The sequence below is a fragment of the Mercenaria mercenaria genome, chromosome 17 (genome assembly GCF_021730395.1).
Source record: "Mercenaria mercenaria strain notata chromosome 17, MADL_Memer_1, whole genome shotgun sequence".
NCBI lineage: Eukaryota > Metazoa > Mollusca > Bivalvia > Venerida > Veneridae > Mercenaria > Mercenaria mercenaria.
The window spans coordinates 11,695,923-11,710,433 of record NC_069377.1 but is presented as its reverse complement, the minus strand read 5'-3'; the positions used below and the strand labels follow the sequence as shown (position 1 = coordinate 11,710,433).

General features: G+C 35.5%; 1 protein-coding gene across 1 annotated transcript in view; it reads right to left on the bottom strand.

Moving 5' to 3' along the window:
* The window catches only part of LOC123536221 (uncharacterized), a 31,416-nt gene that overhangs the window by 5,683 nt on the left and 11,222 nt on the right, over window positions 1-14,511 (bottom strand). The window contains exons 3-7 of the mRNA XM_053529032.1: window positions 6,470-6,634; window positions 4,914-5,072; window positions 3,513-3,647; window positions 1,480-1,625; window positions 585-663 (exon numbers count right to left, since the gene is read on the bottom strand). Of these exons, the coding sequence (XP_053385007.1) occupies window positions 585-663; window positions 1,480-1,625; window positions 3,513-3,647; window positions 4,914-5,072; window positions 6,470-6,634 (684 nt within the window). The remainder of the gene's footprint in view (window positions 1-584; window positions 664-1,479; window positions 1,626-3,512; window positions 3,648-4,913; window positions 5,073-6,469; window positions 6,635-14,511) is intronic.

Here is a 14,511-nt window from a genome sequence, read left to right as displayed (position 1 = left end):
GTTTCGTTTGTAGCAAAAGAATGTGGATTATAAAACAACTAATAAACTATACATTGAAGTCCACTGCTTTTATGCATTTGGTCCCTTAACCCTTAGCCTGCTGGCGGCAAGTGATTCTGTCTTTGCGACCAGTGCAAACAAAGACAGCCTGCACGGTTCGCTATTCAGTCAGTAAATTTTCAGTGGACAACCCTTCAAATAATAAATGGTATTGCCAAAATTGAATGATGGACCAGTCCATTTAAAAAATTTAGCAGGGAAGGGTTAAAAGGTCATTTTAGCCACCATCCGGAGAACTACTTTTGTGTTACTTATGATGTCAAGTCGCGCGAAATGTTAAGTCGTGCTTTAACGGATCATTCATTTTTATTACAAAAGTGCTTGAAATAAAATAAATGCTTGTGTTTGGTTGAAAATTTAAAAAAACAAACAACAACAAAAAAACACACACAATGTCTTCTTATTAACTCCATTTGTAATATTTTCACTCTTTGCGATCAAGGAAAATACTATAGATTCAACCAACTCTCTTTCAATGTAAAGCCAAAGCTAAGACGTAAACCGTTTAAATAATAAATACAAACCTTGGCAAATTTCAAGAGAGACATCATCGACGGCAAAATCGCTTCTATAACTAGTTCCTCGAGTTGCTACCAATAAAATCTGAAGATATATTAAAATATGTTTATAAGGGACACCATGTCGAACCGTTAAGTTCAGCATGGCAATTTTCTTGTGTTAGGCAATCATCAATACTATACCAAATGTAAAGCTGAACAGCATCCTAATATCCATTCAAATACTGATATAACAAAATCTTGAAATTCTTTACATTTTCCCTGTTATACACTTTGGATTATACATCTTTACTATTTTTTGTTCACTTTAGCTTGCCTTTAACCCTTGTGGAACAATAACCGAAAAGTTTCAAAGTATAATTTTACATGAATGTCAATTTTTATATGTGCAAAGCTGCCAACAACTATTTGTAAACAGTAAACATTCTATTTTGAAACATTTTATTTTAATACCACCAAGATAAGTATACAGATGTACATAAAATAGTTTCTATTAACCTTTGTAACCAATGCAATTGTACGAATGTTACGTAACATATACAACATTTGAGCCGCGCCATGCGAAAACCAACATAGTGGATTTGCGACCAGCATGGATCCAGACCAGCCTGCGCATCTGCGCAGTCTGGCCAGGATCCATGCTGTTCGCTTTCAAAGCCTATTGTTATTAGAGAAACTGTTAGCGAACAGCATGGATCCTGATCAGAGTGCGCGGATGCACAGGCTGGTCTGGATCCATGCTGGTCGCAAAGCCACTATGTTGGTTTTCTCATGGCGCGGCTCATTTCTGCAACTGCTTAAATGCCAAATTGAGAAATATATTTCGCAATCTATTGAAGATGCCTTGTTTAAAGAATGGAGTAAAGGTAGATGAACGGACTGATATCACGTCTGATTTTACCTGAAAAGCTTGTGTCTGCAGGGGAATGGGAATGCTTTTCTCATACCAAACATCGCCGCCATCTTCATTTGTATGAAACACGCGATCCAGTGTATTTAGATCGGTAACACTCTCCGGCTTGAAGAAAACTTCAAGGTCACCAATATCTGTGGACAAATCAAAGCGCATGTGTATGACATAACTCAATGTTTCTTCAGAAGGACAAATAAACACACACCCTCTTTCCTCCCCCCCCCCCACCCCCCACCCACCAACGTAATAAAACAGAACAACAGTACAAATACACCTATATGAACTTGACCAGAGAAAGAACGAAAAATGGTAAAAGTAGAGATACACATAAATTAAACTTGACTGAAAGAGAACGAAATGTGGTAAAAGCAAAGATACAACGAAATTAAACTTGAGTGGTGAGAACGAAAAATGGTAACAGTAGAGATACACGTAAATGAAACTGGGAAATGAAAATGGGTAAAAGAAGATATACATATAAACTAAACTGGATAGAAAGAGAACGAAAATGGGTAAAAATATAGATAAACAGGAATTTAAACTGAATAAAAAAGAGTACGGAAAAGGATGCAACTAGAAATACACATGAAATAAAACTGGACAGAAAGAGAACGAAAATGAATCAAACTTCAATATGGCAACCCCAAACTGCATAGAAAGAGAACGAAAAATATAAAACCGGAAGTTACATTTACATTAAGCTGGAGCACAGAAAGAAAGCAAAAATCAGGCATGCATTATACACCCAGAACATAATGAAATGAAAATAACTGAACTTACACCAGCTCCATAGCATAGGTTGAACATGAGTCAACATAAAGATATGGACAGAAAAAGGAAACGAAATAAAAAGAAATTAAACTGGACAAAATAACAAAAGTGAGCAAAATTACAAACACATTTATCAAACTGGGTAGAAAGAGATAGTGCAAGGAATAGATACATATACATTAAACTGGAAAGAACGTGAACAAAATGAGCCAAAGTGCAAATACACATACTTTGAACTGGTAACACATGTAATTAGAAGGAGAAGTACAAATACACCTGCATGGCCGCCAGTGTAAATACAATTACGTTAAACTGGACAGCCAGAAAACGAAAATGAGTCCAAGTACAACATCACTTACATGGTCGACAATGTAATTACAATTAAATTAAACTAGAGTCAGGTATCGAAAATGAGTTCAAGTACAAATACACCTGCATGGGCGCCAGTGTAATTACAATTAAATTAAACTGGACAGCCAGGTAACTAAAATGAGTCAAAGTACAAATACACCTTCATGGGCGCCAGTGTAATTACAATTAAATTAAACTGGACAGCCAGGTAACTAAAATGAGTCCAAGTACAAATAAACGAAAAGAGCCTTAGTACAATCACAATTACATGTATATTTAACCGGACATAGAAAAACGAAAACGAAATGAAAAAAAAAAAGAGATGAATTATTATAACTAATAATTAAGATTTAAACCAAAGACCAGTCCAATGATTGTAGCAGCTAAAATGGTTCCGAACGTTGCCGTGAATGAAATTCATAGCAAATGCAGCTTTATACAGCTACCCTTGAAGGACTGACGTTTGATGTTAAATTTATACTTATAAACATACATTATACATTGTTTAATAACCTATTTGTAATATCATTGCAAATAAATATCAGAAATGCTTAAAACCATGCATTCTGTGTGTTACAATGAAACTATTTGAGCCGCGCCATGAGAAAACCAACATAGTGGGTTTGCGACCAGCATGGATCCAGACCAGCCTGCGCATCCGCGCAGTCTGGTCAGGATCCATGCTGTTCGCCAACAGTTTTTCTAATTGCATTAGGTTTTAAAAGCGAACAGCATGGATCCTGACCAGACTGCGCGGATGCGCAGGCTGGTCTGGATCCATGCTGGTCGCAAACCCACTATGTTGGTTTTCCTATGGCACGGCTCATTTCTTTTTTTAAGGTTATCAGTTCCATTACAACGTCATTATTATAGAAAAAGCATCAACATCAACAACATACCGCCAACACCTAGAATATGATACCAGAATTTGAAACATCTCTGTTGGCTATAGTCCCCTGGATACAGCGGAGATTGCAAGATGGCTTTATGGTTAGTCCTTGTTGGACTTGATGTCTCAAAATACATGTAGTGACCTGTAATGAATCAATATGTTATTTTATAGTGGATTCAAAGCAAATAATGTTTGATATATATAAAATCATTTGTTATTAACCTTTAGCCTGCTAAATTTCTAAAATGAACTGGTCCATCATTCAGTTTGGGCAATACCATTTATTTTTCAAAGAGGTGCTTACTGAAAATTTACTGACTGAATAGCGAACATTGCAGACCAAGAACATTGGTCGCAAAGGCATAATTACTTGCAGGCTAAAGGTTAATACAATTCAAAATTATATCAAAAGAAGTCAGAAAACAAAACTGCATGCTGAAACAATACATTAATTCCAAATTACGTTTTGATTTTTCATTCAAAATTCTAAATGGTTTAAATAGCTCAAGCTGATAATTATTGTCAATGTTCTTATACACTACAACTCATTTAGACTCATTTAGACAGGCAAAACCTACATTTGTACTTGCCCACAGTTTGGGTTAAATTTTTCAGCATGTTCATTTCCATATAGAACGTATATATGACACTGAAAAATGATATTGTGGGAGAAAATAAAAGTTAAATAATGGTAAAAATGCAAGAAGAATCTAAATTGTCTGCATTATTTCAAAAGCGTTGCAACGGTTTACCACCGTCTGCACAATATTTTTGGTTATTTATAAGCATATCTTGCAAAAATTTTATGTCAATCAGTTTGTACTACTAGTCACTTTCAAAATACTCACTATTTATGGATTTCTGAGAGAAATTATTTTCGCCTAAAATGTGTGCGTTAGTCCCGTTTGACACAAGTGATCTCTTCATCAATACAACTTGATTTGTTCGTAAAAAGCAAAAAATATACAGAACAAAAAAAAAAGCAGTATCTTAATATAAGTCTCTCAAACAAGTTTAACTGTATATGTAATGAAGAAACTTCAGTGTTTGTGTTTTTGCCTTTATTTACAAAAAAACTTTATAAACGTCGTTTGTCAATGTTTATAATCATTCAGACTTATTGACATTAATTATATGCATATCGAAACGTACATAATACAGTTTAACATTTTCTGTATTAAAGCTTATTCACAGGCGCCACCTGTAGCCTATATGGGCGAGTCCTCTGAAAGACTGTTGGTAATTTCTGTTGGAGCATATGCAAGATACACAGGACGCTCGAGTCCGAGCGGGAATTCGAAGTCATGACACCCGATTTCCTATCCTTTCCTTTCCTATGGTGACAGCGTCACCATTGGTCCATTGAGCCCTGTCTTAACGTTTAACAGAAAGAAAATAGTGCGTTTACCATCTTTTCCATCACCAAGCGTATGGTCATGGGTAGGACCCGTACGTGACGTACTAGTCTTTCCGGAATTCCATCTCCAGTCTTGGTCGTCTTTGTCGTGGTGAGACCAGCCGCACAGATCTGTTTCTTCAAAATCACATGAAAGCGGGGGATTCCAAGCTAGAAATTTATTAAGATTTCCTGGTTAAGATACTGGACATTCAAACTTGATATAACAATCTTAAGATCGTACAGAAATTAGCAAAATTATTCAACAATTATAATATCACAAAATGTAAATGACTTATAAACTAAATTTCTACATTAACATACAATGTAATGTGTATTCTCAATGCTTCAAACTAATATTCACTTTTTGCACAGGACTAGACCTTTACTGGCTGGGGACACGTAGATGGACAGATTCTCATATTTCAGTTCCATTATTTTCTCAAAAAATATTTGACATAAGTGAAGCCCACACTGCACAGACTTTAGCTCTTTCCGCATCTGATATTGTAATCAGTATCTCGTTGTGACGTACAATATGGGTCCAATGGGGCCTCGAATGTGGTCACAAAAAGAAGTTATTTTCCCCTTGAGCTAAACCAGTAGTCGGACAATTATTTTGATGATGGTTTGCTGTAATTTTGATATCGAAATAAGTAACTGAGCTATTTTTACAGATTTCTTTATCATTAATATCTCCAACAATGCATATGAAAGATAACCAAAGCTAAGAGAGGCTAACCTCAAAAACTCGAAGATTGTCTAACACGAATTCTTAATAATTCAATAGATACAGGAAAAAATTAGTGCAAAAATCGACAGTCTTCCATTTTATGTAACTATTAGTCTATTAGCGTGAAATTAAAAGTAATATATGTCATGTGCAGAAAATCAATGTACAGTTTAATTATTTTTCCCCTCTTGATACCTCGGCAAGTTAAAACTACTGCGCATGCGCAATGCTATCTTCATGCCCCGTTAAGACCGAAAGTTGTTTTGTAAACATAGGTGAGATATTATCATGAAAGTTCAGCCTTGTAAAACAGTGGTTTGTTGTAGACATAAAAACAAACAAACAAATGATCCAGATGAAACATCTGTGCGAATAACGCTCAAATAAAACTGTTATTGTTTGTGTCCGTATACTGGCCCTGTCCGGATACTGGTTCCCAGTATATCAGCATTTCAGTAGAAAAATATATCATTTATATCCAAGTATTTGAGTTATGATACAAGCGGCAGGCCAAACACAACACTCGTTCTACTTCAGAAAATTCATTCTGAAGTTTAATTATCTCCTAGTACTCGTTCCTTGTCTACCTTCCTCCCAGAAATTCGTTTAACAGCTATAAATAAGTACAGTGTCTGAAATGTGGATTTAATGTCATTAAATATTTATATGTGGTATGGTATTAGCTCTTTCAAACAGAAAAGTAGCAGCTCAAACCTGAACTTAAGGTATATGACAACTTTTGAAAATGCGATATCGGTAAAGTGCTTTTGTATCCGTCTACTGGTCTTTTGTAAATACATACCACAATTTGCCAATATAGTTTAGATATACTCACGTGTGCAAGATGGTGTAGGCGCGCTCCAGTCAGTTCCGTCACAGATAAGTTTGATTTCACCTTTCAGTTTATACATCGCTGCGCACGAAAACTTTAGCACAGCTCCGTCAAATTCTTGTGAAATCTTCAAAGTTGACGTCGGTAGTATGGCTTTACAAGTGTTTGCTGAAGTTGAAAGAGTTTTAAAATACATTTACACACACTAAATAAAATAATGACTAATTTTAAAAGGAGCTTACAGTTGCGGTCTTTGAACTACGCATTAAGCGGAGATGGGGAGGGGGCGGGGGAGTGGGTGAGATGTAAGCGGGAGTTAATACGAAGTTTTCGTTTATATGCACATAGACTTTCGCTGTAGCCTCTCAACATTGTCTTTGAAAGATAGGAAACAAAGAGCAAATTCGCCAGAAACGTTTTACAAATGTTAGTGTTAATATCCTTTAAAGAACAACCTACATGTTCAATTTCAATTGTTTTTCGTTATTGTTTATTTTTTTCAGCTAGTACATACACTTTGATCTTTTTGTTTTGCTTAAAACTGTATATGTTTTTTATAGTTAGCTTACTGAAACCCATTGAAACACTTTATTTTGTATTGTATCAAAAGTAAAGCTATACTTAACATTCAAGTCGATAAAGTAGGGTCCTAACTATTTCGCTAACACATAGATACAGTGACCTACTAATGTTTATTGAGCCGTGCCATGACAAAACCAACATAGTGGGTTTGCGACCAGCATGGACCCAGACTAGCCTGCGCATCCGCGCAGTCTGGTCAGGATCCATGCTGTTCGCTTATAAAGCCTATTGGAATTGGAGAAACTGTTAGCGAACAGCATGGATCCTGACCAGACTGCGCGGATGCGCAGGCTGGTCTGGATCCATGCAGGTCGCAAATGCACTATGTTGGTTTTCTCATGGCGTGGCTCATATATCATCAAATAAACAGGAAGCGAGTACTTATGAAACAATTGGACAATAACTGAAAAAACTTAAGAGACCCATATAACCTATGTCACTGCAAATGTGTGTAGGCTTCGTTTAAGAGTTTTGCGACCCCTACTTTAAATGGCACATAGCATTGACAATAAACCTTTGCAGCCATAAATCTAGACACCAGCTGTAAATTATGTATTAACTCACTTAAAGATATACAATAAGTGTACACAACCACTCTTGCAAATTTCACCAAAACGACGCCGTAATATTACTAAATTGTTACTGTTTCAACGCAGAAATCTTATTCGAAGAGCAGCTTCTATTTCCGTATCAAAATTGAATATTCTTAAATGTCTATCGTAGTAATTTGATATTTTTTTTGCTACCGTCAACTTTCCGTAAATGGTCACGTGATTATGCATGTAATAAGCTTAATTAACGCAAAAATAAAGCATTATAACTAGAAGTAAGTAGTAAGACTTTACTCTTATAACAGCAAAAATATGAGCACCTTCATGATATAGGCCAAGACAATGTGTTTAATGTCTAAACATTTGACCTTATTAACTTATGAACAGTACTTAATGTATTTAGTTAGTTTGTTTGATTGTTTTGTATGAACTTTGTTTCTACTGTGTAAAATAATCATTTATTTTTTAAAACTATACTGAAAACAGACTGACTGAATAATGAAGTTGAGAAAAAACATTAATTCAGGAATGGCCTAAATTGTCCACCTGCCATCATGTAAGAATGATTTTCATTAAGTTTATGGTTTATGTGGGTGAGGTGTGGGGAAGGAGGGTAGCGGATGGGAAAGTATGTGAATAGGTTGTGTTGGGTCTTTAAAGCGAGATGCATGAAATTTTCGTAACAAGTATAAGTGGTAAACTTAGGACGTATTTGGTACTACTGCAAGGCAACAATGCGAATTAGCAAATATGGATAAGCCACAACTAAAGTTGATGGATTTTAGTTGTGCAAACTAAGCTTCAGTTTTAAATTGTAGAAATAATATATACTTTGAGAGAAAAATATGCCAGATAGTTTACATTTTGAACAGCTCTTTAACTCACTTAATGTATGCTCAAAGTCATAGATCAAGCCTTGAGTCATAACTTCCGGTTATTGAAACTGACAACTGGATAATATATGTAAATAATGAAACTAAACACGCATGATATGGAAGAAATAAAGAGAGATTTGCACAATTTACTGGTACATATATTTGAAAATTGCGATGTATCCTCATACTATCAGCCAAATAAACCTTTAGCCTGTTATATTTCTAAAATGGGCTAGTCCATCATTCAGTTTGAGTAATACCATTTATTATTCGCAGGGGTTTTCACTGAAAATATACTGACTGAATAGCGAACAGTGCAGACCATGAGCAGCATGCACGGATGTGCAGGCTGATCTTGGTTTGTACTGGTGGCAAAGGCAGAATCACTTGCCGACAGCAGGCTAAAAGTTAAGACGTGTAGTTGAATCAGTCAGGTTTGAAACAGGCATATATAAAAACCTAATTGTGCATAGTGTGCATCCGCGCACTCTGGTAAAGATCCTTGCTGTTCGCTTTCAAAGGTTATTGCAATTAGAGAAACCGTTAGCGAACAGCATGGCTGGTCTGGATCCATGCTGGTCGCAAATGCACTATGTTGGTTTTCTCATGGTGCGGGCTCAAATGTACATTTTGACTTTAATGAGTTTCTTATATTTCTGTAAAGAAATGTACGTGCACTGTGATATGTTTTAGTATTACTCTTATGTTTTACATGTGATGAGACGTAAAACTGACTTGACTTTATGTGGTATCTTTGTATTGTTTTACTTTGTAAGTCGTTGTAATAAACCAAAATACTGTTTTGGCAATACGTGATGTCGCAAAAACAAACTAAAATTCAAGGACATATAAAAATAGGAAAATGAACGTCCTTTTGTTTAGAGTAAAAGTGAGAAATATGTTGCAAACATTATTTCAAATATTATTCTATAACAATTTCATTTTAGTATCATATGACCTTTAGTGATTTTAAGAATAGATAAGTCAAGGTTAATAAAAAAGTTCTAGTTAAGATATTTTTGACTACATTAATCTCTTATGAATCAAATGGTTGGCATTTTAAAGCTTAAAGTGTGATAACAGAACACTTGAACGAAACTACATGAGAATCTGCTCACAAAAACTGGTAATACACCAAACAATGCCTCTGTACCGGAAGTACAACGTCCACTAACAATACTTGAAACTTCTTTTTCATGTTTGTTTATGTTTTCAGCTTAATGTTTGGTCACGTCAGTCAAAAACAAAATTCACTTCAACACTGAAACCATCGTTACAATTTTCTAGAAATGACAGCGATTCGGCAAGCAAATATACTGTTGCCAAGTGGCAAATAGCGACTGGCATAAAGCAATAAAGTAAATTAGCAACTAGCAAATAGCACTGTCTAAGCAGATGAGCAGATGGAAAATAACATTTAGCTAACAAGCATTCGACAAACAGCAATGGCCAAATAAGCAAGTGGTAAATTGCATGTAGCAAATTAGCAATCGGCAAATGGCAATTACCAGATGACACATCTAAACACCCAGTCAGCAAATATTTTTTAATCATTGGCAAATGGCAATTAGCAAATGGCCAAGCATTTAACAAAGGGCAAAGTGTTTATCAAATAGCATCCGGCAATTTGCAACTGGCTGGTCAAAACCCACATTATACACCGATGTACTCTACCGTATGTTTCACACTTTTGCAAATTACATAATGATACTGAAGTTATGATGTAGATTTGACCCCGTTACGATTAAGGCACTGCGATCCAGGAAAATACAAATTATAAGGATAATTGGCGGAATCTGCTTCTCCTTATATTTTTACGCCACGGTAATAAAGGCTAATTTTTTTTTTATCTGTGATATCCTGGTATGTGTTTTTTACCTTGTAATTTAAAGTTTTCGTAAAAAGTGTCTGGGTTCTATTTAATACGGAAAAAACTGAACAGCTCTGTATGTTTATCTTCCTTGCAATACACATGTTAACAGAAAGAATAAAGCCTTTCGTTCTGGTACATGACTTGATTGTTGGTATATTTTCTGGTCCTTCGGGATCATTGATTTCAACTCATTTAGATTTGAAAATTAAATACTGCTTAAGCCGGTGCTAGGGAGCGTGGGTAGTGTTGCAATTGCCATTAATGCTCATGAACAGACTCAATCAAACCGAGTCTGCAATTTTCACTGTTTGGCTTGTTTTCGGTGCTTTCGAGGGATCTACTTTCAAGACTTTATTGATTAAATACAATAATTTAAAAGCACAAGACAAGTAGAGTATTTAACATCTGATGCAATTACGCTTTCCTGCATTTTAACCCATTGCCATTAATTCAGGAATGTATTGAACTACAATGAAATGGAAAGCTAATTTACAATGCTATTCTTGGCAATAAACCAGGTTTTGAACAAGTTCTATTTACAGTGCAATATGCGTGCTTTTTCTAATTGCACCCGCATCTATACCGGCTAAAGTAATTAATTTGAGTGCTCGTTCATGTTTGTTTATGTTCTCAGCTTGCAATTCGGTCACGTCTGTCCATACATTTATAACACAATTCACTTCAACACTTAAACCATCGTTACAATTTTCTAGAAATGAGAGCGATTAACATTTAATTTGCACTTTTGCCAATTTATTTGCAATATTGACAAGTAATCAGCCCCAGAATTACGACTGAAGTTATGAAATGTGAAATTGTGAAGTTGATTATTGCATACTTTGCTGTTTCACGTTTTATGAAATTTTGGAAAATTTTGAAGTTCTGAAGTGTAAAATCGTGAAATTTATGATTTCGTACTTTACAATTTCAAATTCCAAATTATGAAGGTACCACCGGTCGTTCGTGAAAACAAGATAGGTGCTGCCAAAGGCTGCACTTTCTGCCTACTGTTTGGCTGCACTTTCTGCCTACTGTCTGATCAACAAACGTTTGTGACATGTATTCCCCGGTGAATTACCCCTTTTATTACATGATTTTGGTTCACTTTCGAAACATATCTAACAATGTCACTGTGAAAAGTATCAAACGTATTTTTTTCATTGCCATTTAAAACTTACAATACAAAATCTTTCCCTTATGAAAACCAGATTTTACATTATCGGTCATTCTTACGCCGCAAGTGAAAAAGAAATGAGCCGCACCATGAAAAAACCAACATAGTGCATTTGCGACCAGCATGGATCCAGACCGGCCTGCGTATCCGCACAGTCTAGTCAGGATCCATGCTGTTCGCTAACGATTTGTCTAATTGCAATAGGCTTTGAAAGCAAACAGCATGGATCCTGACCAGATTGCGCGGATTCATGCTGGTCGCAAATGCACTATGTTGATTTTTTCATGGTGCGGCTCAAACGAATCTTGCGTTTACTCGGTGTTTGTTACACTGAAACAAACAAAATGCATCTATATTGTGAAAGATAAAGATGGATGTTGTACATAATTTTTAAGGTCTCCAGGGATGATAGTATGAAATTTTGAGTTTTAAAGAAGAAAATGTATCTTGTTAAATGTAGATCTTATTGCCGCGACTATGTTTTCTCCAAGTTTAAAATTCGTGGCAATAAATGTTTGTCGATATCTGTGCGAAAAATATACATCTAAACATTTTTTATGCTAACACAAATACCCCGGTATCTTGAAAGTTTTGTATTGTAAGCTATTAGACATAACTGAGTAATCAATCAGCAAATAAAGTCAGAAATGACATTTGTAAACTTTTCGGTGCCAAGGATGGCTGAAATTTAATATGTACACTACCTTGACAAAACTGTGTTTGACAATAATTTAAAAAAAAACTTTTATATTTGGAAGACGGACTGATTTGTAAATGTGTACAAAAGTGCATTCTGTTATTTCAGCCCACGAAATGTCTATATTTGCAGTACACAAATGATGATAGCTTAATTAAATGTGCAATATCTCGGGGATATCTTTAAAGCCAAAACAAGAGGTAATTGTTGTTTTTTTGTGCTATTGCGATTTCTGACTTATCTTAAAAGCCAAAACAATGGGTAATTGTTTCCTTTTTGTGCTATTGCGATTTCGGACTTATCTTAAAAGCCAGAACAATGCTTAATTGTTTCCTTATTTGTGCTATTGCGATTTCGGACTTATCTTAAAAGCCAAAACAAGAGGTAATTGTTTCCTTTTTTTTGTGTTATTGCGATTTCGGACTTATCGTAAGGTAATATGCGCCACCTAACAATTTTCAACGGACTGTTATGAAATTTTACCAAATTAAAGTTGACGATATTTTCGATTGACTGGTATTTTTTTTCCAGTTTTTGTTATTCTCCATTTTGCAGCTGTAAATCTTCAAACTTGACCACTAACGTCATTTTTCAGCAGAGCGCAAAATGACGTACTTGACAGGTTTTTTAAGTAGCGTTTTTATATACAACAAAAATACGGCAAAAATTCTTTATTTTCAAGTTTGTATTAAAATCATCTCTCCAATGATATATAATTTGTCAAGTTTATTTCGACGTCACATCGGAGGCAAACGATTTATGAACGCAAAACACGCAAAACTGACGTCGAACTTCACCCAAAATTTTGCATAAAGACGCCATATTTAAGAAACTGCCGGATAGTTTTTTAAATAAATTTGAACAAGCGTGCAAAATTTCAATCGCTATCGATTCCGTAAAAGAAAAATGGGGGTCACCGTTTTAGATTTCGCTCTATTTACCGCGGCTCTTCCCCTACCCCCCAGTTAAAATAACGACGTTTTTATATTTATTTTTTAAATTTCCATCAATTTAAATTCAGTTTCGGTTTCTGTTGGTGGATATAATTAAATAATATCACAATAATGATAAAACCAAGACGTTATTTCATGATATTCTTCAAACAGATGAATGTTTTCGAGAAAATGTTCTATACGAGACAAAGAGACAGATTTTATTAGACAACAAACAAATTTGCCTAATACCCCACATGCGGCGCGGCGCGGGTAGCTACGTCTAGCCACGGATAGAAACGCAGTAATCAGTATCAACACTTGGTCAAAACGTATTCAAGACTTATCCCAAACTTGCAAGTTTCTCCAACTTTTGAACATGCATAAAAGTTTGAGCGATCCGTAGCTATTTGAGCGTGACTTTAGTCCAACTTGGTTGAAACTTATTCATCCGTAGTTAAACGTACTAAAACGTAGTCATCCGTACTGAAACGTACATTGCCGTATTGATCCGTAGCTGAACGTAGTTACCCGAGGCTGCCCGTACTAAAGCGGAGTCCAACGTAGTTCACCGCCAGCGGCGTACCTGGGCATACGCCTGTGCGTACAATTAAATTCGGCACCGTGAAAATGAAAAGGCTCAAAATGCTAAAAATGCAATAAAATGTAAAGCCTTAGGAGGTAAGGTGGCTATTTAAAGTTCTTCATTTGAACAATATCATCTTTAAGTTAATAAGATTATCAATTTAATTTTTGAAATACTGTAAATCACGTTATATCCGCATGATCTTTATTTCGCGAATTCCCTCATCCTGAATTATTTCGCGGCTTTATGAATTCGCGACGGGAGGGTCAGAAATTTAAATTCGCGAAGTTTCTTATCTTATATTAGTGAAATTCCAATTCTGGAAGTCGTGATTACATTAATGTCCATTATTCCGTATCGTATCGGATTTATGCACGCCAAAGACTCGTTAAATACATGGTCCGTAACGGTTATTTCGTATTAGTAATCGGTTACTGTGTTCACACAAATTGCTTTTGTTCAACTTAAATTGATTGAAAAGAGCTTTTTAATCCTTTATTCAATTTACGGGCAATTATTCTTGTTACAGTCCTTCACAAATAATTGTAACGTACAAGTATATAATACAACGGTGTGATAAATTGTCCACTAATCCCTATTGTTATTTAAACAAAATGTGTAAAAAATCAGGTTTGTCGAGAAGATAAAGGATGATATGGATCATCCCCTCAGGTAACACGTGCTCTGCTTGTTTGACAAAGTGCATCAAGGAGATGCTCTCCGTAACCTGTTAAAAACAAAGTTATCATCCTGCCAGCTGCATGTAAATCCAACC